Source organism: Gracilinanus agilis, chromosome 2 (assembly GCF_016433145.1).
Source record: "Gracilinanus agilis isolate LMUSP501 chromosome 2, AgileGrace, whole genome shotgun sequence".
NCBI lineage: Eukaryota > Metazoa > Chordata > Mammalia > Didelphimorphia > Didelphidae > Gracilinanus > Gracilinanus agilis.
The window spans coordinates 116,106,671-116,132,834 of record NC_058131.1 but is presented as its reverse complement, the minus strand read 5'-3'; the positions used below and the strand labels follow the sequence as shown (position 1 = coordinate 116,132,834).

At 36.3% G+C, this 26,164-nt stretch overlaps 1 protein-coding gene across 8 annotated transcripts in view; it reads right to left on the bottom strand.

The window, feature by feature from the left end:
* Window positions 1-2,915: 2,915 nt before the first annotated feature.
* Window positions 2,916-26,164, bottom strand: part of EHBP1 (EH domain binding protein 1) — a 403,219-nt gene continuing 379,970 nt past the window's right edge. For all 8 annotated transcript variants that reach the window (XM_044663370.1, XM_044663373.1, XM_044663371.1 and 5 more), the window contains 4 exons: window positions 11,581-11,680; window positions 10,382-10,455; window positions 3,683-3,797; window positions 2,916-3,371 (listed from right to left, as the gene is read on the bottom strand). In XM_044663370.1, the coding sequence (XP_044519305.1) occupies window positions 3,281-3,371; window positions 3,683-3,797; window positions 10,382-10,455; window positions 11,581-11,680 (380 nt within the window). In that variant the 3' untranslated portion in view covers window positions 2,916-3,280. The remainder of the gene's footprint in view (window positions 3,372-3,682; window positions 3,798-10,381; window positions 10,456-11,580; window positions 11,681-26,164) is intronic.

Sequence of the window (26,164 nt, the reverse complement as noted above, 5' to 3'; positions counted from 1 at the left end):
GAGAGAGAGAGAGAGAGAGAGAGAGAGAGAGAGAGAGAGAGAGAGAGAGAGAGAGAGAGAGAGAGAGAGAGAGAAGGAAGTTTGGTGCACTCAACGCAGAGGATTTGAAGCGGCCCAAACACTCGGCATAAACCAAGGTGGGATAAGAGTTGAAAGTGTAGGAAAGCTATTTGCCCAGAGGGCAGAGCACAGAGGGGGAGCTGAGTCCCAAGGAGGCGGAGATCCCTGAGCCCACGAATCCCCCGACCCAAGTGCAGGGGCCCTGGAAATAGAGGAAGCTCGGGGAAGGTGAAATCGTGGAGGACAAAAAGGGCGCACAGAGGTAGTGGTGGAGAGTGACAGAGTTGGGGTGGTGGGGTGCGGAGACGGGCTAATTTCGGGAGGGACACTTTGCCCAGGTAAGTTTGGCAGCCACACTGCCAACATTTCTGGGAGGAGGGGCGGGGGAGGGTGTAGGAGTGAGAAGAGCCGGGGTGGATTTGCTCTTTGAGTCCACTCGCGAGATAGAAATTTCCACATTACCAGGCGTCACCGACACAGTCGCTTTCTCACCACTTACGCGACCCCGGGAGCCCAAGCCCCGAGCCAAAGATCTCCCCTCCTCCACTAAATCACTAACCGCTGTAGGCTCAGAGGAGGGAGGGGGGGGGGGGGGAAGAAGAGATCGAGGCGGGGGCCCGAGTCTACCCTGTGTGGGGGTGGGGATACAGTGAGATCTGGCGCTCGATGCCTTTCTCTCCTCCCTCTTAGTCCCTCCGCCTCCCCTGACTCTTTTTTTTTTTTCCTTCTGTGGCGCGGATCCCAAGGGACCTTATGGTACAGGTCAAAAGTAGTTTTCTCTTGGGGGCCTTTTCTTGGTTTCCACCCTTCCAGAGCCTCCTGTCCTATGATCTGGGGGAAACTGATGACTAAGACAAGGTTGAGTCTAGTAGTGTCCGACTCAACGGGCTGGTCTTGGGCTAGAGTCTTTCTCTCTCAAACTCTGCCCTTAAGTACGTCGGAATGTCAGGGCCCCACTCGGAGGAACCCAAGGTGCTTTTTTAGTCTCAACCTTTTCCTATTTCTCTCCAGCGCCTTTTCTCTTCCCCACTTTAGTTCCCTCTACCCCAGTTCCCTAACATTCCCCTCTCCTCTGCCAATCTGAACTCCGCTCAGGCCCTGGTAGTACTTTAGCTCAAAGTCGCAGCCGCCACTGGGGGAGGGGTTTAGGGGTGGTAATGAGTGGGGGGCTCCAATGATAAAGGACAAATTAAGTGGCTTCCTTCTGGAGGAGTCTAGGGATGCACTTTCAGCCTCTACAGCCCAAATCCCATCCAGAAATTTAGGTTGACGGGCTTTCACTCCTTTTAGCGCCGGGAAGGGTTTTCCAGAACCCAGGTGGAATGATTTTAACTTGGGCTTTGACTATTAACTGGATTCTTTTTAAAAGAGGTTAAAACACACACACACACACACACACACACACGTTTGAAGGTTTCTTTTCTTCCCTTGGGTAGGGAAAAAAGTGACTTCCACAGTCAGAATCCAGTAGGCCTCAGCTCTTCTTCCTGGACTTTGCTGGGTTCTGCAGCCGGGTTCCAGTTTGGGTTCGGGAAGCTCTTGGACTAATAGTTTTCTTTTCACACAGTATCTATCGCTACATTCCAAAAGTCTTTGAGAAATGTTTCCTTATAGGCTCTGCCAGGATATTAAGTGCTATTGTAGTCTCCCCCCACCCTTCCACCTCCCGTGGATGGATGGGTGAGGTACAGCTATATACTTTGGAAACATAATTTATATTTTCTTGTGAAGCATTTGACAAGGAGGCCAAAAGATAAACTCTGGCATACTATTATTTTCAAGTCTAAAAACTTGTTGAACAAGCTTCTTTTGTCTGGGACATCTCTGTAGAGGGATGGAGGGGTGACAAAACACTCTTAGATAATCAGCATGTCTGTAATTTCTTGCAAAAGGTTTTCTTTCCTCAGTCTCCCACCTTGCATGCCCAACCTCTAGAGATTTTAAGAAGTTAATAATACTTATACTTACTTGTCCTAACCCCAAAGAAAACTGTTAGAATGGATGCCAAGAAAAAATATTTTGAAGAGCATTAATGTTAAATAACATTCAGAACCTTTAGTCTAGCGAAAGGAATCCTACCTTCTCTGGATAAGACTTTAGACTATCACTCTTTGGGACTAGTTGGAGAAAGTCTGTTTTGTTTTCAAAGAACATATTATAATCAGGCTGGAACCATTTAGTTTTGGCTAAAACTCTTGTAGTCACACAAACTATTAAAGAAACCAAAGCAGTAAAGTTTGAATTGAAAGGAAATACCAGTGGTTAAGGTAAGAAAGATTCTTTTATTGAAAATTTATATGTGATTCAGTATTGTAATAAATAAACAGATAACCATTTCACAAAAAATGATAGAGCTATACTAGAGAAGAAAAACATTAACTGGGGGAATTGCACACAGTGGCAAGGCAGACTTCCTATAGATACAGAATAAATATTAACAGCATTTTTTGAGCCAATGTTGAGATTCAATGAAAAGAAGGAACCAAGCTACATGTAATAAATAATTATCCTGAAAACATGGTGCATCATTAGGTGGAAAAAAAGAACTTTCTGTAAACTTATGCATCATTTAGCCCCATTCTTATACCACATCTTCAAATCACAGGGTTCTCTTCTCAAGCTATGTTAAAAGATCTTCCTCTGAGCAAGTCAGAGGGGATGAATTCTATTAGGCTTACAGTAAAGTGGAAAACAACTGGAGGGGAAAAACATGGATAAATATAGCATAGCTTAATAATTTCATTGTATATGATCTAACTATAAAATTTAGGTAGCATATTAAGTATTACATATGACATGACTAGATGAAATCATTCATATTTTTCCTATCCCCATTTTATCCCTCCCCCCTCAATGCTAACAACAACAACCAGATTTGTTTTCAGTTTTGCTTCCCAACGAAAGTTTAGAGGCAGATTCTTCTTCCTTGAACAGCTTCTTAAACATCTCCAATACCATTCATCACCTACAGAGTTTCTGTGCAAATCTATTTCACATAAAATTTCAAAAGAATGACAAGCTCACAAGTAAATCCTGATACAAGGCTATTTCGAAGTCTTGGGATTTTCTCCAAGGAAGGAGGGGGAAGGGGGAGTGGGATGAAGTAGAGTTGGGCCAAACAAAATGCTTAAGTTTTAAATCAAGAATGAATCTCCATCTTCTAGTCTGGGCTCCACTGTCATGACAGTCGGGAAGGGTTCTCGGTGTCTCGGGAGCTCAGTTACTGAAGAACACATTTTTCTTCTTTCTTGGCCATCTTGCCTTTGTTTTGCTCCAAGGTTCGCTCCAAATGTTCATCTTCCTCCTCGGCCCTGGAATTCAAATAGGAAAGGAAATGATTATTCTCTGAGGTGCCCGTCTGCCCGCCTGAGTACTGGGATAGAGAAATGCCTTTCCCACACCTCTCTTGCCCTTCTCCATCCCGGGTCCTCCAAAGCTGGCAGAGGATGGCTCCTGAGGGAGAGTGGGAGGGTGGGCAGAACCCGAGAGAAGCTCGGGCCTGGGACCTTCTGGGGGCGCTGCTTGGGTCCCTTCAGAGACTCAGGCTGAACTTTCCTGCAAACTTTCTGGGTCATTTACAAAGCAGATGGCAAAGGACGCCTTCCCCACCGGCCAGACTCACTGCTTCTCTTGAGCGTCCAGGTCCCTGACCAGCGCATCCCGTTTGTTCACCAGGATGACGAGCTCATCCAGTAAGAGTTGTTCTCGCCTCTTCTGGGCTTCAGTCTTTTGCCAGTCTGAGGGTAGGGAAAAGAAGCTGATTATACTCGACGCCTCGTGCAGCAGCCCAAGCAGGTTTCCTGCTTTGGCCTTCCTTCCGCCCTTGGCTCCCTTTCTTTTTCCCTCCCTTCTTCCCCACAAATGCCTGCCTTCTGGAGCCCCCACTTCAGGAGAATGAGTGTTTCGGGGAGAACTCTTGACATTTCTGGTGAGATTGGGGACCGCCGGTGGCGGCTGGGGGGCGAGAAGGGCTTCTTCCGCCTCACAAATGAATGTCCTAAACTCGTCCCGCAGTGGGATGCGGCTGCTCGGGCCAGAGGGCATGGCTGGAAGGCCAAGCCAGGGGCCGCACCTGAGTGGAGCTGCAGTTCGAGGAGGGAGGGCAGCTTTCTCCACACCAAGGTGGTGGTCAGGGGCTTCGGCAGAGGGGCAGAGGGGCAGAGGGGCAGGGTAGGCGAGCCACCAGAAAATCTCATCGAAGCTGGGAGATCAGCCTCAGAACTTTGCCCCCTCCCCCTCCAAACCACCCCCACCCTAAATAGCCTATTCTTCGCTAATTTCCTCCTCACTCCATTTTAGCAGTTGGATGTAGCTCACACTGGGCGCCATATGCTTCACAATAACTTTAAAAGTAGTGGATGAGCTAATTAGCATTTTCTTTGAAGTAAAAAAATAAATTTGCTCTGCAGTTTTCCACCGCAGCTCTCAAATGCACAGTAGCCAGTATTGTTTTTTAAGAGTTTTGTTCAGAGACCTTCATTTCAAGTATTGGGGGGGGGGCAGGGGAGGGGAAACTACATATTTGCTTCTGAAATTCTTTGCAAAAGATTGGGAAATCCGGTGGGCAGCTCCCCCTCCTCCCAGCCCTCACCCCCAGCAGACTTGCCTGTGCCAGTTTTAGGAGCAACACCTATGATATTTCTTTCCCAAGCTCTCTAGTCTTTGGGCTTTCTTTAAGAAGAAGAGCGGTTTCATTTCATAAAACAGGACCACATTTAACATTTAAAGCCCTTGTGAAACCAAAGCCAACTGCTCTCTGGACAGACTGTAAGGGCTTGTAGCTGTCAATCAACCACCAGTCTACCCCGCCTCCCTCATTAGGAAGGTAAACAATGAAAAGAAGAAGTAGATGATGAAGGAGATAGCAGAACAAATGAGGACCAAGAGGGAAACAGGACACCAGCTTAAAAAAAAAATCTATAGCCAGCCACTGACTCAGGCGGTGTCCCCTCCGCCAATGCACTTTCCAAAAACAGAGGAAAGAGGGTGTGCAATCCTTTTGGGTTTTTCTCTCCTCTCTCTCCATTGCCCTGGGCAATCACGTTAAAACTCACATGGCTGGTGCTTATTCAGATAAACCTAACAATGCACACCAATGGTTACCATGTGAATCTTCACAAACCACACAAGAATGTGCTGGTTCAAATCCCCCTGACCCCCCTCCAAAGCAAAATTTATTCAAGACAGCAAACTGCTCAGCAGCCTTATGAAAGCAAGTGGTGCTAGAGGGAATTCTGTCTTGTATTTACAAATTAAAAATTAGATGCATCATCATGCAATAAAGGTTGGAATAGCAGCAAAAGCCAGAAATGTTTAATTACTTTTATCATTATTCCTTTTATTCTTTAAGCACAGATAGGCATAAAAATAGAATGTATGTCACATATATCATACACAGTACACAAACACATAAAAATAACCATATCCTTATATTATCACAACTGAGAAAGTGAGTTGGTCTTTTTTTTAAGAAAACTAAAATTTCTGAGAAAAGTTTTGTTGGTTTTTTTTAGTTATGACACCTAGGTTAACTTGCTGAGATTTATCTTTTTTAATTTACAAAAAGAAAGAAGAAAAAAAGGAAAATAGCAAGCCTGCAAGAATATCATGTCATTTATAACTTTGCCCTTTTGATTCAAATTGACCAGATGTTAGGAAGAGTATTTAATAAACATAGTATTCCAGTTATAAATCAAGCTCTCCTAACTATACAGAAGCCGAATTCTATGGGTTTCTAAAACATGAATATGATAAAGAAAAAAAGTTTCATTTGTAATGAACACGTACTAAAAATGAAAACTAGGCAAATAAGAAAGACCAGTTTTGAAAAGTGCTCCTCTTTTTCCATTTTGCACTTATAGTTATGACAACTACTATGAACTTTCATTTACAATTTGTTCCCCCTGATCTAGACCTCTCTGCAAGAATTATACCAGGTGCACCTGTTGGAAAAAAAAAGTTTTTTTTTTTTCTTATACTCTTCAAAACAGAACCAAGTGAAAAATTTCAGGTAACTTCTATGGGTGGAATAAAATATACACTTTATGATTTGTATTCAGAAAGCATTTGCTAAGAAATGCATCTCTCAGTATCAGTGACAAGGGCATGATACATAACGTCTTCAAATAATTATTTCGTTGATTCAGTAAACATTAGATACCTGTAATAGGCAAGGCACTGCGCTAAGCAATGGGGGATACAGTGATCTGTCATCTACCTTTATTTACTTTTAATGCTTCAGCTTATAATTAGGATTGTAAGGATTCTTTTTAGAAAGAAAACTCCAGAATGTAAAGCTACAGCTAAAAAACACTTTTAAGATGAAAAACAACAATCCCATAAACTATCTATTGTTCAATAATCTCCCTAGTCCTCAATTTTTCATTGTTCAGCAATCCTATTTTCCATAAATCTTTAAAAAGTTACTCTAATTGTAATTTCTCTGAAATTCTGAATACAAGTAAAGTTAATTACTTTTAGGATGAGGTTAGAATCCAAATTCATAAGTAATGGGGTTTTCCATTATCAAGTACATATCTGGATATTAAATAGGATTTCTAAACACACTTAAATTGATTTGTGCAGGAAATAGCTGTTAGAACTAGTGCAAGCAGCAACAATTTGACTTTATATTTAAGTATTCTCACAGATAGTAAGAATTCATATCTTTAGCTGTTAGTTTGGGAAACGAAACTTGTCATCTTGTTTTTTATTAAGATAAGTTCAATTTTATTGAACAAAAACAGATTTACTTCTTTAAATTAAAGGCAATAAGAAAAAAAGTCCTTTTGAAGCACTTTCATATAGATGTTTTGAAATATGTTGAAAAGTACATACATTTAAATTTATAAATTATCTACTGTAAATTTAAGGGAAGGTTCACTTCCCAATAATACCAGTCATAGTTACCTACACTGACTCTGAATGTGAGAAGCTATAATACAGAGTGTAATTAATTTAAAGATTCTAGTGCGTTACTTAAAAAAAAAGCTATATATATCCTCCTTCAACAAAATAGGATTAAATATTGATGCTACATTTGAGCCAAAGTAGGATTTATATCTGTCTGCATTAAGCTGCTACTAAACATGCACTAAATAACCACAAAAATCTGGTTTTTGCTTGAATTTTAGAAATTTCTACATTTTAAATAATTCACCTACAAGTTCTGCATTGTTTATACCCTTGCTGAAGCTAATACTCACCTTTTTAAAAAGCAAGGCTATTTCAAATAAATACTTTAACATAAAAGGCCTAAAGTTGCAGTAAACCTTCAACCTTGCCACTATAAATAAGCCTTACACTTTGATGAAAATTAACACTAGTTTTGTAAAGAGCACATTGGGGGATTGCCGTCAAGTCTTATCTTTAGTTCCAGTCAACTAGCAATCCTGAAAGAGTTTGCATCATCATCAGAGCAGGCCATTTGATAGGATTCTACTGCTGAACCTAATCAATCTATGGAATACTGTGGCTGTGCTGTGTAACAAAGCTAAAATAGATTTACAAATGGGGTTTTAGGGGATAAGCTCCTCCACAGGATTACATATTGATTTTAAATATAAAAAGCTTATCATATAAACCATAACTACAAAAATAGTGAACCTGTGCATAAATCCTTTTAGAAGAGCACCCACTTCAAACTATACGCCAAGAATAAATCAAGCTGTACAAAACCCTAAAGAAGATCCATCTCTTGTGAAGGAAATGGACGCTCTACTTTCTAAAAGCCCACCCCAATGTGTGCAGAAATGAATTTATCTTTCCCAAGGGGGCATTAAATAACATGGAACAAAAAATATTGGTAAAGTATCTAAGGCACGGTTGTCTGCCTGAGGTCTATCCTGATATGGAATGGACACCTCGCAAGGAAATAACCAAAGTGCTTTGGGACCTTTTTAGCAGAATGATCACAATTCTCACATTATTTTTGTTTCCAATCCAATCCATTTATATTTCTTTTAAGGAGCCATGGTTCATTGTGTTCCTTATACACATTTCTTAGGATAGGCAGCTTCAGCAGCAAATTCACTTGAAAAGATTCCAGTTTATTGCTAAGCTATGTCCTCACTGCTAAATGGGAGGGAGGGGAAAGGAAACTAGGAACATACTTACAAACAAAAACAAAAACAGTGTTGCCTATTCATGCGTCCTCTGGGAAGTACTTTAACACTCCAAAAGGCTATTCAGCTGTATATGCATCCATTTTAACAGTTGGCTAAGAGGACAGTGTCTTCACATCACTGAACATCACAATGGTCAACACCTCTACATGACAGTACTGCCCACACACTGCTCACATTAGCTGGGCAGGAGGACACTCAATAAACTGTCTTTATCTGCAATCAGCAGGTTGATATTTTTTCTCTAGTCTCTTCTTGTCAACAACTAAAGATGAAAACTCACGGATAGGGTTTTCTTTTCTTTTTAAAGCACAGTCAGATGTGGGACAGTAACAAACATAAAAAACAAACAAAGAACTGGTATACAAATAAAACAAGCTTTTAAAAGTAAAGAAAGTTCCCTAATTGTTTTATTATTCTAATGGGGGAGGGGAAGAGTTTTCTATTTTTATTCCAGTTGTATAAAAGTATCAGTTTATTTAGATTGCAACTTTGGTGGCAGGGATGAGACTGCTGACTGTTGAATACAATGCTGAGATAACTTTTCATATCCTATAGGAATAGCAGAATGCCTTTATAACATATGGTTCTTATTGATCTTGTATGGTCAGCTGCTATATAAGACCATGCATAATTATGCTTAGAGGAAGAAGATACATGTGAAATATATCAGAATCCATGCACAAAGACTATAGTCTTTTTGTAGACACTTTTTCCTCTCACGAGGAAAAAAAAAACAAATGACTATTTACTGTACTGAATTTTCAGAATTGGCTATTTAACTTTCTAATCTCTTCTAAAGGTTATATGAAGTCCATTGGCAATTATGTGACTTACCACAAAAATTCTTAATAAAAAAGAACAAATAAAATTTATCATCTTTGTGTTCTTTTATTTCTGTAATAAACTTAAAAAAACAACCATGTAAAGTAAGGAATTTTTGTGTCTATTTTTCACACTTTTTCTATTATCCATTCTATATGAAATACTCTGATTGTTCTTAAGGATCTTATCATTATGTAGCCATGTAAATAAATAAATGGAATTTGATTTCCTAAATGAGGGCTTAATTTCCCCCCAATTTTATTCATCAAATAAGCTAACTGATGTGAAAATGCTTTGGAAACAATAAACGTATTAGGTAAATGTAGGTATGCTGTAGGGATTTTATTTGCCTTCATCATTCAATTAAAATGTGGCAGTCCAAGTTTTGATAATGAAAAAGTACAAGACTTTTCATGGCTTTCTTTTAGAAACTTGGGTTTCCAGTGAAGTCTCTAAACTAATTAGAATTGATTTATTATGGATCAGGTACCTTATCAGGTGAAGAAAGAAATTACCATGGACAGTCAAAGGGTTAAAAGGTCAATACAGAATAGGAAAATCAATTTGCATTGATTAGACAAAAGGTCCATTTTACAGAGTCCAAAGGATTAACTTTTTAGCAGACATCTTTGAACCGTAAGACAACATTTCCAACTGAGAGGGAATAAGAACGGCATTATAAAACACTAACTTAAAAAAAAAAAACAACAACCAAATATGGTAAGCAGTAGGTTAAGCTGGCTGATGTTTACTTATATTATGAATCATCCATAGGATTAGAATATAATTCATTTAAAAGAGTTATGAAAAGTGTTTGATTGTTTTACTTATCTCCTATGTCAATCTCTCTGAGTATTCATTTAGGTATAGTAGTTAGAATCTCAAGAGCTATAGGAGACTAGAAGGCAGTTTATTCAGTCTTCTTGACACCAGTGAAATATTCTGTGGGAATTTTGAGTATCTGAATATGAAACATCAACCTGATGCATCTTTCTGCACTCTTCCCTGTGTACATAAAATGCAAATGAGTAAAATGTCCAAGTCCCAGTGTTATGCTAATTCTGCTTTAGATTTTCTATTTTGTAGAAATTAAAATCAATGAGATGTTATGGTGATTTTGAACTTAATAACAATGACACTATAATAGATATTATGAATAATCTCTCTGAATCAGGGTCCCTAGGTTGGTGACTTTGTCCTCTGTCTCTAAGTCATTTATATGGCAACTGCTGTGTAATCATAGTGAATGATCTTAATGCAGCTAAATGTTCCCAGAAGCTTGATTTCTGTCTTAGAACTGAATCCTCTGATAGTTGAAGCTTTGTATTAAATAGTTGTTTTTTTTTTTTTTTTCTCAGTAAAATGTTTCTTACCTTCAATTGCAAGCATGGCCCGCAACTCCCGGTTCAACAGCTCATAGCGTCTTTCTAGGTCATGTTCTTTTTCCCTAGGCAAGTTTAGAAAGTTCATCAATATGCTAATGACTAAATCATTAAACACTTAAAAGGACCTTTAAGTTACATTGATTTTAGGACTCATAACTGACTTTTCTCTTTAACTTTAAGCTACTCCAAACAAATGATACAGAAACCATAAACCTTCTTCAGCTGGAATATTCTCGAGCTGTTCTTGCCATTCTTCTACAATGAGAGATATATTTCAATTTGCAGATAATTCTTATGGGCTTTCTGTACACAGATTGTTATAGAAAAAAACACCTTTCTTGTGCTACTAAAATTAAAAAATTTTTTTCTAATTCTTAATAGGCCTTTAAAAAACCTAATATCTATTAAGAGGCACAAAATCCTACTTGTACGAATTTTGATGTCATAAAGACAAATGTTATTTCTTCATATTAAAAAATCAAGTTCCAGTACAGGAATGTATTTCTGAAAATGAGCCATTTCGCTAAAATAAGAAATGTGAGCAAGCCCATCTCTACACTAGGTGGCATCCTATAAGAACACTATTAGTAAGCAGAAAGAACTTGGAAAGAAAGAGGGCCTAGAATAGGTGAAATGCCACATACTCAGAATGCTTACTGTTTATATTTTCTCCACTCCTCTTTGACCCTGATAACTGTGCAAATGCTGCCTCTTTAGGGGCACTGTTTACTTTTAAATTATTAGCATTTTATTCCACAATGTATATGGTCACATCATCTGTAGTAAAGGTTATATAGAATTTCACTTCCTGATAAACATTTAATGTTAAAAATACTTTAGAAAATATATTAAATTAATTTAAAATTTTATCAGTTCCTCTACAAACCAAACTCCTTTTTAAGATAATGAAACTACTTCTTGAACATGAAATATTTTTCTACCTCTTGCTCCTCATATTCAGATAGTATTATTTTCAATTTTTATCCATGTCTTTTCCTATGGCCAATACTATTTTAATATTTATCTTTAGAAGCTAGGAAAAGTCAGCATATCATGTAACCAAAATATATGATATTATGTTAAATATACTGAAAAAATTTAAACAAAATGTAAGTGAAAACAAAAATGTGATAGGAAAGATTTTGTCAAATTTTTGAGGAAAATCGAGCTCTATCTTGAGTACTTACAGAAGAGAGAGTTGGTTCATTCTTCGTATTAATGCATTTTTCTTATTAACTAACATAAACCATTCTTGCATCATAGCTTCTTCTTCTTCTGTGTTCCTTCCTACAAACATAAGAGGATTTATCTTTTATTGTCTATATAAGCCAGTAGCATGGTTCCGTGTCAGTTTCTAACTATGTAATACCTAATTTTAGTTGATGTAAAAGTACATTTTAGACTGCTAGCAATAATAGAAGATTAGAGATATAGGACTGAAAAAATTCATGTTTAAATAATAATAAGTCTATCTTCCAAAGCTGATAAATTTCAGCATGTATATTTTCACTCCCCTTTAACATACCTACAGATCATATTAACACTAAGTACAGTAAACAAAGTGTTCTATCGTTTAAATCCTCCCCAGAGGCTTAATTGTTATTATGTTTCAATGAGGAACTCATGGTGCTGACAGACATATGGTCACGATGAAAAAAAAAAAAACAACAAAACCCTTCACAACAACCAAACCCCAACTAAAAATCATTATGAGAATTATAAGACTAGAAGGAAGTTCATGGACATCAAGAGATTATGTTAAGCTAGTTATCTGTAGTAACTTGATTGTTATTAAAAATATATATTTTTCAAAAATAAACCCACAACAAACATTTTTACTTTACATTAATATCAGGGGAAATCTAATGAGGTAAAATAAAACTTAAATTAAGAAAGACTATTAGTGATCTGTGAATAAAGATTTTCTGATAAAGATATCAGTAGATTAGAAAACATCTGAATAAATTATCTAAGCAAAAAAAACCAAACCCAAATTAAAAAAATATAAAGTTATGAACTGAATATCTCATATTTATTCTCTATGAATGTTATGTGTTATCATTAACCATGTTACATTTTTACAAAACAGATGTATTTGAGGGAGAAGGAAGAATATTTTTTACACTGGGGGACACCCAGCATGGTATTTTCCCTTTAGAAGGAGGCAGTACTAATATTTACAAGAAAGGTAGGCTCTTTCAGGACCCTTTTCTTGCCTCTTGTGTCAAAAGGTACCTAAGTCAAATTCACAATTTTGTGGGAAGGAATTTTCTCTCTGAGATTCACAGGGGATCAGTTTTATGCCTCGAAGCATAAAATTTCACCAGGAAAAGGATTTTAGCAAACAAATTCTCAAAGCAAGACAAACAATTACCTTTGCTAAGCTAATATTTAATTCTGCAGTCTAACTTCAGCAAAGAGTTTACAGGGTTAATAGAAGTGCTTGATTAAAAAAAGAAAATCTCAATGATTTAAGTATTCTGTAATTTTCTGGGTTTGTATTTTAAACATGGAAATATTTTAGCACAAGAATGGAATCTAATGTTTTTGCTTTCTACTATCCAGTCATAATTCAACCTGTTAAAAATAAGTACAGAATGTATTTTAGAGTGATATAAAATGGATCTCTGTTCCTGGAAGAAAAAAAGGAAATAGGTAAATTCATTAAATGCTGTTAAAATTTAAAATTATGAAGGCTACATAGGAGAGATTCATTTAGAGACTGAACAAAGTCTTTATTGTTTTACAGTATTTTTAATCTGTCTTTTAGGGTTGCTGGTTTTGTATTCACTTTGGACCATGTGATGCCTTGACACTGGTCATGTGATATAGGCTGCGATAGGCACAAATCCCTGGGCAGCAACAAAAGAAGAAAGAGTAAAAAGAAAAAGCTGAGAAAAAGCTTGCAATTTGGAAAAAGGCCAATTGTACCCTGGTGAAGGCCTTTTTGATCAGCAAAATGACACATGTGTGCAATATTAATAGCTATAGATTTTGTAATATATTTTCTCGCTATAGACTTAATTCTTGTGCCTATAACTGAAACAGTGACTGAAAACATAGATAAATGAAAACTTTGTTGAAACTTTGGCTTAACCCATAATTGATGCTTTCAAGTAGTTGTAAACGAAACAGCTAACCCACTCTTAAATTAGCATCATTTTCTTCAATGGGATATGGCCTCCTTGAGAAAAATAAGACTGATGTGGTACTGGGTCATTTTCAATTAAATTTCTAATCTGATTTCTAGATAAGAATACAATTCTCCTCTAACTCAAAGAAATAAAGCAAAAAGATTATTAATTCCTCCAACTTTTAAAATGAAAGTGAATATTTCTAAAAATTAAAAAATGCGAACATGGGACTGTTTACTGGTTCCCAAATGCTATACAGACTATTAGGATTAACAAAAAAAAAAGAAAAAAGAAAAAAGAACACAACCCTATTTGAAGATAAATTAATACAGTATGCCCTAAATCCTTATCTGAACTGGTACAAGCTTACAGGAACCTATAAATAGCCTAATGATTGTAAACAATTTTTTTTTACCCTGTGAGTACATGATTCCACTATTGTTTTAGGGCTTTTAAAAATTAAAAAAAGCTTTTAAAGTCAGTAAGTTGGACCATTACAAATTAATCCTGACTTTAATAACTGGTTAAAGACCCCTTCAGCTTTATAAGTAACAAAAAATATTAAAGCCTGTGATCACAGTGAGCTTTTCTCATTTCTCCTCTAACCATTTGTTATTTAATCCAATACTAGTAATCCAATTTGTCCATCAGACTTTTAAAGGGCAGAATGCAACTTCCCCAGCTTAGACACTTTTCAAAGTACAATATATTTTTCAAATGAATGCTGGATGTTTCATTTTTTCCCCAACTGTTCCTAGCTCTAATGCAGGAGGAAAAAAAGAACAAGATGAACATTGTTCGTACTGATTAAGTAAGAGCTCATTAAAGAGCTGTCAGTGCCGTACTTTGAATATGCATGAAGCATATAATCAGATCTAGTACCGTCACTAGAGGAGAATACGGTAAGTACAAAGGATTGATTTAATTACTTAGAGTGGGGCTGTGGTGGTAAAGCAGTCTTGTTAGCGCAAAAAGAAAAGGAGGTTGGATTCTGGCACAGTTAGAAAAAAAAAGGCAGTTTTAGCTTCTGCCACAATACCTAATCTCAAGATAAAGCACTTTACATTGTAGCTTAAAATGAAGACTGTCATTATTCTATAAAATAGCCATAATTCATCTTATCTTGTTTAACTTTACCTGGTTAACTACTTATTTGGCAAAATTATCTTTAATTCATAATTATAATCACATCTTTAGTGGTCATATTCCCAATTCTGATATTGAATCTTTTAAAAAAAATCATTTAAAATAAGACCAAAAATTCAAGCTGTATGTTTTTAAACATCACTACAAAAACAAAGTGGTAAAAACATTATAGGATCTGGCTACAAAAAACAGTGAAGAACAATTGGTTGATCACATGTTTTATAATTTGATTTTTAATGTTTAGCATCATCAGCGTCCTCACAACTGAACAGGCCACAGAGTGGCTTTTATAACAAAAAATAAATCTATGCATGATTAGAGTAGTTTGTGGTAATACTTCTTGAACTAATGGGTGACTTTCCCCTTACACATTTCTGGTTTGATTCTGTCTTTGGAAATCTGGATTTTCCTTAATATTGCCCTTTCAGTATCGGGTTTTCCCCTCCCTTTCATTTGTAACTTGGTGAGAGTAGGAGCCACCATTAAGAGATAACTGTTAATTATTGGAAAGATGACAAATGTAAGGAGAACAATCGCCACATCATCTTTCAAATTATTCCCTATACCATATCTACTCATTAGAAACTATCTTTAACATTAGTGAATTAGTACATATATAAAGCAATAAAAAATCTACTTTAGAGTAGTCTTGAATAATCTTAGGTACTTCTTAGGTATAGGACTTATTTATTTTAAAATTACTTTTAGCATAATGCCATAAAATAAGTGAAAAGGTGGATAAAATAAAATGAATTTAAAAATTCAAGTAAAAAAACAAACAAACAACCAAAACAAAATAGAGCCTTTTTAATGACTTACAGCCATCTATAAAGGATGGTACAAATTTTCTTTTATTTCAGTTCATAGTACATTTACTCAGGAAGAATTGTATTTCATTATTAGGAAAACACTATTGACTTCAAGGGGCTTACAATCTAATGAGGGAGACAATAAGCAAAGAAATATATACAAACAAGCTATAGACAGGATATGTAGGAAAAAATGAAAAGAGGGAAGGCGCTGGAATTAAGGAAGCTCAAGAAAGGCCTTTGTAGAAGGTTCTATTCTGGATGCTAAAGAATTATGAAAAAAACTGGAAAAAATCTTTTTCATTAAAAAAATTATAAATGATAAAAACTGTTAATAAGAGAACACGTATCTTAAGCTTTGGGTTGATGTTTATTTCTTAAATTCTACATATCTATTATTCCTTTATCCAGCAAATGGCATGTAGGAGAGAAGTCAGAATAGCTTTATAATGGGCTTAGAGTTGGGCCATATACTTACGTGCTAGCATGGAGGAAACATTAATGTTATTTATATATACTCTCCTGAGCCTCTCTTTCCTCAATAAAGATGAAAAGACTTTCTAAAATGTTCTAAATTTTTTTCTGGGAAGCTACTAGGGTCAGAATTTTGTTGGGAGGGAGGTGGTGATGGAATAAACAGGCTCCTTTTGTTGATGGTTTTCTGCTTCCTAAAAAGCAACATAACATATTTAAGGAAGTTAAAATGCATAGCAACCCAGGAATCTATAGTATTGCAGAGAAAAAGTCATTCAAAATTCTCTTCAAAAAATCCAATGTAATAGATTTTGCTACTAGTAGCAACGCAATAAGCCAGGACACTCCTGAAGGACTCATATAAAAGAATGCTATCCACATTGAGAGAAAGAACTATGGGAGTAGAAATGCAAAAGCAAAACATATGACATCACTTATCACATGAATATATGGGTATGTGAGTTGGGGTTTAGGCTCTATAGCAAAAATGAATAATATGGAAATAAGCAGGGGAGGGAAAGAAAATGAATCACACAAACATGGATAAATACTCTAAAAAATAAACAAATAACATTTTTTAAAAAGCAAAAAAATTCTCTTTAAGGTGTCTAAAACATTTCAGGGGAAAATTTGTTCAGTTGTTTCTGTCATGTCTTACTTTGTGACCCCATTTGGGGTTTTGTTGGCAGAGATACTGAAGTACTTTGCCATTTCCTTCTCTAGATCATTTTATAGATGAGGAACTGAGGCAAACAGGGTTAAGTGACTAACTTGGCTAGTAAGTATCTGAGGCTAGATTTGAACTGAGGAAGCTAAGGCTTCCTGACTCCAGGTCTGGCACTCCACTGTGCCATCTAGCTGTCCTAGAGGAAAATTAAAAGATAGCAAATATACATTGGAAAGTATCAAGTCAACTGCTCTGAGAGTCACACAATATGTGAAAGAATTACCTGGAGTTAGAATGGAAGCCCAGTGAGGACAGTGACTGCTTTCTTTTTCTCTATATATCTTTGGTGCTTAACACAATGCCTTGCACACAGTAAGTACATAAAAAAATGTTTGTTGAATGGAAACTTGAACCCCCTTGGGATCAAGTACCAGTTCTGTCACCTAATGGCCCTGTGGCCTCAGGCAAATGATTTGGCTGTTTCTTCCTCTTCCTCTTCCTCTTCTCTTCCAATGAGGATAATCACACTGGTTCTATTTAATATTTTCTAAGGTTGTGGTGAGGATCAAATGAGATAACCTATGTAAAAAGCTTTACAATCCTTCAAGTTCCACATTAACTTATCTACACACACTTATGACACTGACTTACAGATGAGGACAAGCACAGATGAATATTTGCTGCAGTGGAGACAGACTTTTCTGTCTAAACCATCTCTGGCAGCTGACTCCACTTTTTGCCTGGGGCATCTCCTGCCACTCATTCTTTGAACAAATGTTGAGGGTCTGTCTCTGGAAAAGCAGCATGGTGGATGTTGATAGGGATGCAAACACAAAGAAGATACCATCCACACTCCCTTTTGCCTAAGCCATCTCCTGCCACTAATATTCACCCAGAACTGTCTCCTGCTGGCTCTTCTACTGGAGCCTGGATTCTGCACTGGCACCATAGTGTTGTTGACTTTAAGTGAGGACTGAATCCTACCTCTTAGAGCCTCTACTTTTATACCTGCAGAATAGGGATAATAACACTTGCACTTGTGTAACAGAAATGTCAGCGATAATTATCATCAGGCTGATAGAGGAACTTCCTAACCAGAAGGATCTCCACCTTCCTATCTATTTCTCATCACTCAGAGGTTCTCCATCTCAGTGCTACTTTAGCTATGTGATGGGCAGGATGAAAAAAGGAGGCGATTTTCTGGGTATTGGGAACAAAGTGTTAGAGATAACCTGAATGTTGCATCAAAAGGTTAAAAAGATTACCTAACATATCGTTCGCCTCTAATGTGTTAGGTAGAACTATGACATGGAGACTCATGGGCATGAGTCTCATAGGATGAGAGGAGGATGGGTTGTGATTTGTACCCAGGAAGAGTACCTGTTTCAGTAGTATCACAGATCCATTGAAATAATCTATCATTTGCACAACTCTTTAAGGTGTGCAAAGAACTTTACAAATACCATCTCATTTGATTCTTCACAACCCTGTGAGCTATCATAATTTTACAGATGAGGGAACTGAGGCTTGGAGAATTTAAGTGACTTGTTCAGAATCACAAAGCTAATAAGTATCTGAGGCAAGAGCTCAACTCAGGTTTTCCCAAATCCAGGTCTGGTACTCTATCCACTTTGCACCTTGCTATTTCTGGAGAGGATAGAGCACTGAACCCAGAATCAGAAAATACTTGAGTCCAAATCTTGCCCCTAGACATTTACTTTGACCCTTAGTAAATCACATAACCATTGTCTGTCTAGGTTTCTTTACCTGTAAAATGGGGATAATAGCAGCTCAGGGGTGTAGTGAGGATAAAATATTTATAAAGCAAATATTTGCAAAGGTGCAACAGCAAATATTCACCTGTACTTGCCCTCATCTGTAAGTCAGTTTACATGGAACTCAAAGGTCTGTAAAGTTTTTTATATGGGTTATCTCATTTGATCCTCACCACAACCTTATGAAGTATTAAATAGGACTAGTATGATTATCCTCATTGGAAGAGGAAGTGGAAGAAAACACTAAATCATTTGCCTGAGGTCAGGAGGCTATTAGGAGACAGAGCTGGTGCTTGACCCTAAGGGGGTTCAACAGTTTCCATTCAACAAATACTTTGCAAACCTTAAAAGCTCTATGCAAGTGTTTTTATTATTATTGTTATTATTAACCATTGAACTACCTAGCTGCCTATAGGATTTGAAAAGGATGCTATCATTCAAGTATCTGAAATATGCAAATCAAACAGGCTTTTGTGGACTATGCTGGGAACCTGTTAGCATCTATGTAAACCAGTGATTCCCAAAGTGGGCGCTACCGTCTCCTGGTGGGTGCTGCAATATCCAGGGATGCGATGATGGCCACACTTTTTTTGTATTACATTCTATTCTGAGTTCAATAAATAGTTTCATAATTTCCAGGGGGCACTAAGTAATATTTTTTCTGTAAAGGGGGTGGTAGGCCAAAAAAGTTTGGGAACCACTGAACTATAAACAATGCATTTATAAAAATTTTTGGTGGATAACTTATTCAAAAGTTGGAGATTGCATGCACTGTTTACTTACTACAAGTATCCCTTCCATATTTTGACTTTCCCCATCCTGCTTTCAAATATATTGAGGGTTGGCATATGAAATTAAATGGGAATTTGAGGGGAGTTTTGCAGAAACTGCAGATGACATGTGAATGCTAGCAGATGACAGAGATAAAGTCTAGAAACTCATAAATGTATAAATTATATGTATAGTATTGCATAATATCCATATATTTTATGGTTTAATGCTACAAATACAATTTCTTTTCAAAAGTTCAACTTAAAAAGTCAAAGTCTGCAAAAAATAACTCCAGAGCCAGTAGATGATACACAAGACTAGAAAAATAGAGATAGTTTTAAAAGTTTAGTAACTCATAAATGCATATAAGGTTCTGTAAACACTACATAAAAGGAAAAGGAAAAAAAATTCAGACTTCTGATACAAAGGGAAGGCCAAAATATTTTACATGGATTTTTCAGATTGGGAGGGACTTGTCTTGCCCCTACCTTCTACCCCCCTGCTCCCACAATTTGGAAGGGATACCTGTATTTACTTTTCTTAAAATTTAAATTTGTTTGTTATATTAAAATACCAAGTTAACTCCCTTCCTCCCCTTCCCTCATTAGAGAAGGCATCATTTGACAAAGATCCTAATACATTCTTTTAAGTGAGACTATGGCCTCTGGGAAGAGGGCAAATGTAAAGCACCATAGTCAATGGATGGTTAGCTCACTGTTTAGAGTCATATGTGACCAATAAACTTTCCTTTATCTCATGGCATAAACTATTCTCTTAATCTGGCCTACACACTTTATAAAAATTTATGCCACTAAGCTCAATCATGATGGCTTCCTGAATGGAATTATTCAGCCTAGTTACTACAGAGCTCCATAAAAACTCAAAAAATCACACCAGACCAAATAATAGAGATCTACATTGACAAACTACTTGTTTCATCCCAAGAAACTACTTGTTCCTTCCCAAGAAAAGCACAAAAAGTTAGCTAGAACCCTGTAGACAATAGTCAACAATTCCAGTGCCAATACACCAAAATAAGCTAGAAATCTCCCAATCTTATTGGAGACATGTGCCATCTGCAAGATTCTGTGTTCAGAGGCAGAAACAGTAGAAGACCTTTCTGAGAAGGGCTCAGAGTTGGTCAGATAATCCCAAAGCCTGGCCACTAGAAGCTCTAGGAGGCAGCAATGATCAGCATAGACTGTGGAAATGGCCATGCTCTATCTACCTGAACAGCTCAGGCACTCAAGGGTTTTAAGTTCCTAGCACTCAGGACCACAAAGATCCAAAGTAGGGCCTGAAGGGTAGGTGAGCACAGTGATGCAGATAGGGATCAAAAAGGGCAATGTAACCCACAGAAAAGTGGGGCAGAAAGAGGAACTTATCCCTAGCACAAAGCTTCAGATAATAAGAGTAGAGAGAAAAATAAAAACAAGAAGATACAGATCATAAAGAATTATAAAAATTTGAGGGAGACCCAAAAATCCAATCTAGAATGAAAGAGTAACTTTATAACTTCAAGCAGAAACTAAAAGGAAATAAAAAATTTCCCCAAGAACTACACAAATACTTAGAAGTTTTATATCATGGATCTTTTTAGCAGTCTAGTTAAATCTATTGAACCTTTCTTAGGATATATCTGAATGTATAAAATAAATTATATAAGATTACAAGGGAAGTCAATTATATTGAAACATAGTTATTAAAATTAAGAAAAAAAAGTTTATGGGTCCAAGGATAAGAACCCCTGACCTAGAAGAAATGAAGTAAGAGATAAAAAAAATAAAAATAAGGTTGTGGAGAAAAGATTAGGAAGGAGGATAAATAGCTTACAAATTTATGATATATCTTAAAGAAATCAACAACTTCATTAGCAAAAAAATATTAAAACAAAATCAAAAGGCTGAAAAATATTTGAAAATACAATTTATCTATTATAAAAGCAAATGATCTAGAAAAAAAGTTAAGGAAAAATAATTTAAAAATCAACAGATTCTTTGAAAACAATGATAAATAAAGGCTTGGACATTTTATTTCAAAAAATATAAGTGAAAACTGTCCAGATTTCCTTGAATTGGAAGGCAAAATGAAAGCAGGAAGAATCTTCCTTAAAGAAATCCCCAAAGGAAAAGTCCAAGGAACATCACTGCCAAAATCTGGAGCTTCCAGGTCAAAGAAAAACTACTACAAATAGAAAGAAAGAGTTTCAGTGCCAAGGAAGTCTAGAGACAGGATCCCACAAGACCTGGAAATTTATACTATAAACAAGAGGAGATCTTGGAATATTATATTTCAAAAAGGCAAAAGATATAGGCTTATAATCCAGAATAAATTACTCTTTAAAAATAAGTATAACTTTACAGATATAAAACTGAATCTTCAAAAGAATATGATTTTAAAACATTCTTGTTAAAAACAACAAAGCTGAATAGGAACTCTGGAATGCAAACAGAAGACTCAAGAACAACCTAGAAAGGTAAATTTATTTGAGTAATTGGAAGGGGATTTAAATGATACAGTGCTGACATTCTAATGGGGGAGAAAAAAACAAGTATCCCTTTAGAAACTTCCAAAAGTACTGAGGGAGTTAATTAAGAAAAACGGAGGATCTATGGGTGGATTGGTTCTATTCTGAGGGTTTTTAATTGGGCAAAGATAAAAGAAGTACACTAGTAGAGGAAGGAGGAAGAGGGGACGAACTTACTATTTCTTATAATTGGAGTATGTGAGAAGAGTATAATGGACATGGAATAAAATGGAAGAAGGGACACACACACAAAGAGTTTAGTGTATAATTACATCAAACTCAACAGAGAAACAGGTGGAAATTCAGAGGTAAAGGGTTAAGAGGGATAATAATATTGGGAAAGGAATAATCAAAAGCACAATAAACTTCATAAACTTAAAGGTGGGGGCCAAAAGAGACATAAGGAAAGAAGAGAACTAGAATACTAAGGGAGTGATAATCTGCAGGGAAATAGCTGAAAAAAATTTGGTATAAGACTGTAATGGATGTTGTTGGGCCATAAGAAGTGACAAAAGAGACTATGTCAGAGAATCTTAGATAGTAGAAACATCTGATGCACAGTGAAGCAAGTAGAACCAAGAGAAGAATTTCTATAATGATAACAATAATGTAAGGAAAAACAATTTTTAAAGTACAAAGAACTCTGATCAAAGTAACAAATAATCATTTTCTCAGAGGATCTATGATGAAGCATCTTGACTTGAAAGTACTTGACAGAAAAACAACGGACTTAAAACATCAAAGGAAATATATGTTTTTGGACATAGCTTCTGTGCATATTTATTTTGCTTGACAATGCTTATTTGTTAGGAAGGTTGTACTTCCCTCTATCCTTATTTGTAAGTATGAGAGGAAGTGGTGGTAGTGGCGAGGGGGTTAAAAAATGAAGAAAACTAAATAAATGAGGACTATTAAGTATTTTTAAAAGTATACAGAGGAATAGAGAAGGAAATTCAGAGGGTCTTATATGTTCTTATGAAAATATTCTAAAATTCTTATCTTCTGTCTTAATAACATTCTAAGACAGATGATGGGCAAGGGCAAGGCAAATGGGGTTAAGTGACTTGGTCACTCAGCCAGGAAGTGTCTGAGGTAAAATTTGAACCCAGGTCCTCCCAACTCCAGGCCTAAAGCTCTAGCCATTGTACCACCTAGATGCCCTTGTGGATGTTCATGATAGCTGAACCTGAGAGAGACAAGAAAACTACAGACCCATGTTGGAGAACCTATAGCATGCTTGCCGAAAGGGGCTGCTCCCCTCCCCATCTCCACTTGTGCCAGCCGACATTTCTCACCTACCCTTCTGCCCAGCAGCCCAATGGGAGCACTTCCTCCCTCCCCTCTCTGGGGTAAAGGCGGGGGGGGCTCACGGGAGGCGTGAGGGTTACAGTTTGGGCAGGTGGCCTCTGAAAGGTTTGCCATCACTGCCATAGACTATTAGCTTTAATAAATATTGATGCAAACATTAATGTAACACTTCACAGAGAGTGTATATTATGACCAGGTAGGACTAATACCCAGCAATGTAAATCTGATATTGGTTTAATGTAAGAAAACCTATACATATGATATGCCATATTAATAAAAACATTTTAAATAATACCACTCTATTGAGATTTAGAAAAAGTCTTTGATAAACATCATATTAAACAGATTAAAAAGCATAGGAATAGGGGGCAGCTGGGTGGCTCAGTGGATTGAGAGCCAGACCTAGAGACGGGAGGTCCTGGGTTCAAATCCGGCCTCAGACACTTCCCAGCTGTGTGACCCTGGGCAAGTCACTTAACCCCCATTGCCTAACCTTTACTGCTCTTCTGCCTTGGTTCCAAGACAGAAGGTAAGTTTTTTTTTTTAAAGCACAGGAATAAAATCTTTCTTAAAATGATAAAAAAATGACCAAACAAAAATACTAGATATTATATTTCCAGAAGTTACAAAAAAGATTTTACAGAATTTTGTTAGAATCAGAAGGCAAAGTAAAAATAGAAAGGACCCATTAAATTTTTTTTCTGACAGAAACCTCCAAACTGAAAACACTCAGAAATGTCAAAAGAAAATCCTAGACTAGAGCTATCAGAACTGTACTTCCACCAAAACAAACAAATAAATAAATAAATTGAAGTACTAAGGAACCACCAACAGAATTATATAAGAGTGCTGCAACTATGATGATGAAAAGGAAATCATAGTATATACTGTATTTAAGGCCAAAAGAAAAAGGTTAAAGATCAAGAAAAACTAGCCCTGACAAAGAGCATAAAACTATAGGAGAAATTAAGACCTTTAGGACTTCTAAATATTTCAGATGAATAGGTCTGAACTGGATAGAATCTTTCAAATACAAACGCAGACTACAAGAGAAACCTAGAGAGGTAAAAGCACTTGAAAAAATGGAAAGGGTTAAATGACAATTAAGTGCTTAAAAAATAATTTCTCTTAATAGAGTCCCTTCAGAATCTTCATATTTTCAAGGGTCATAGGGGAGTAGAAAAAGACAAATACAGGAATTGGATATGGTTTTGTTCTTTTTGTTGGCTTTAAGAAAATAAATAAAAAGAGGGAAAGAGGAATGTTTGAGAAGAAATGAAGAAAAGAAGGGAACTTACTATTTCCCATAATTTGGGTATTCCAGAAGTATATAAACATGGAGGCTAGTTTGGAGGGAACAGAAACTTCATGAACTACACCATTATCTGATTGGGCAAAGGAATACTGAGGATACTCGGATATTTGGTATAAGAATACATTAAATCTCAATGGAAATAGACAAGGGCAAAAAAAAGGTTAGGGATAAATTAAAGGGGGTAGAATTGGGGATAATAAAGCCACAAGCAAAGCCAATCTCAACTAGGGAAGGTGAATTATAAAGAGAGATTAAAAAGAGAAAAATAAAATGTAAGAACTAGGGATTTGATTTGGCCTGGACCAAGAGAAGAGGGACACAAGAGTGGGACTGGACCTTTTAATTTTAGATTACTGGCATTGATACTATTCCCTGAATTTCCTCAAGGGGTGTGAGGAGGAGAGAGGAAAAACTAGAAGAGAATATGATGGCACGAAGAGCAAAATTAACAATCATAATTTTAAACCTGAATGGAATGAATTTACCCATAGTATGGATTATAAAACAATCTAGCAATAAGTTGTTTTTAAAATATATATATATATATGCACTAGTCACAAAAAGATTCTCATAAATTTAAAAGAGCTATAGTAGATTTAATTATGCTGTGCCTGAATCCAATTAATGAGGGATGGCAATCATGATTTTAGACAAGGCAATAGTAGAAACACATGATTAAAGGAGATAATGTGGGAAAATACATCATAATCAAAGATACCATCAATAATGAATTAATATCAATAATTAAAACATATGCATTGCATGACATAGTTTCTAAGTACTTAAGGAAAACTGAATGCAGTCAAAGTAGTTTTTAGGAGAAAATTTATATCTCAAAACATTTTCATTAACAAAAGAGAAAAGTGAAAGGCCACTGAATCTAGCATAAAACAAACAGAAAAAAGTGTAACTAAGAAAGAAAAATAAAACCAATTTACAAAAATAAAAAAGGAAAAAGAAAATTTGTAACAGAAGAAGAGGAAATAAAGCAAATTATATAACTCTTGATCAATTTGTGTGAACAAAACATAATTTAGAGAAACAGATGAATGACAATAATATAAAATATCCAGAACCCCAGAACAAGAAAGATAATTTAAATAACCCAATCTCAGATAAAGAGATTCAATAAATAATAAATACACTCCAAATTTGGGGGCGAGGGGAAGAACAGCTATGCCCAGGTAAACTCATAAGGGAATTTTATGAAACAAAGAAAAATTGACATATCTTATACAGATTTGCAAAAACAGAGAAAGAAGGCATCTTGCCAAACTCCTCTAAGATAAAAATGGCCCTGATACTCATATAAGAGGGACATAGAGCAGAGAATCTAATGAATACGGATGCAAAAATATTAAATGAAATATTAGTAAAGAGACAACCACAAAATATTAAAGGGATTATGCTGTATGAGCAGGCTGCATTTATACTCGGAACATAGTGTTGGTTCAACATTAGGAAAGCTATAAGCATAATGGATTATATTACTAAGAAAATAATAAAAACTAAATAATTATCTATCTGATATTAAGTTGGGATTTTCTGTAAGGGAGAAGCCCTAGAGGTTCAATACAATGGAGTGGAAAGCAAGGACATCATGTCACTATGATTATTTGTAAAATAGTAGAAATGCTAGTTTCATTAAGACGATAAATTTTGGGAGTCCATATAAAAGAAGGAACAAAATTACAAGCATCTCATTTCATTGTGCTTTGATTTACTGCACTGCACTGCACTCTGCAGATATTGCACTTTTTTTTTTAAACCTTTAACTTCTGTGTATTGGCTCCTAGGTGGAAGAGTGGTGGGCAATGGGGGTCAAGTGACTTGCCTAGGGTGACA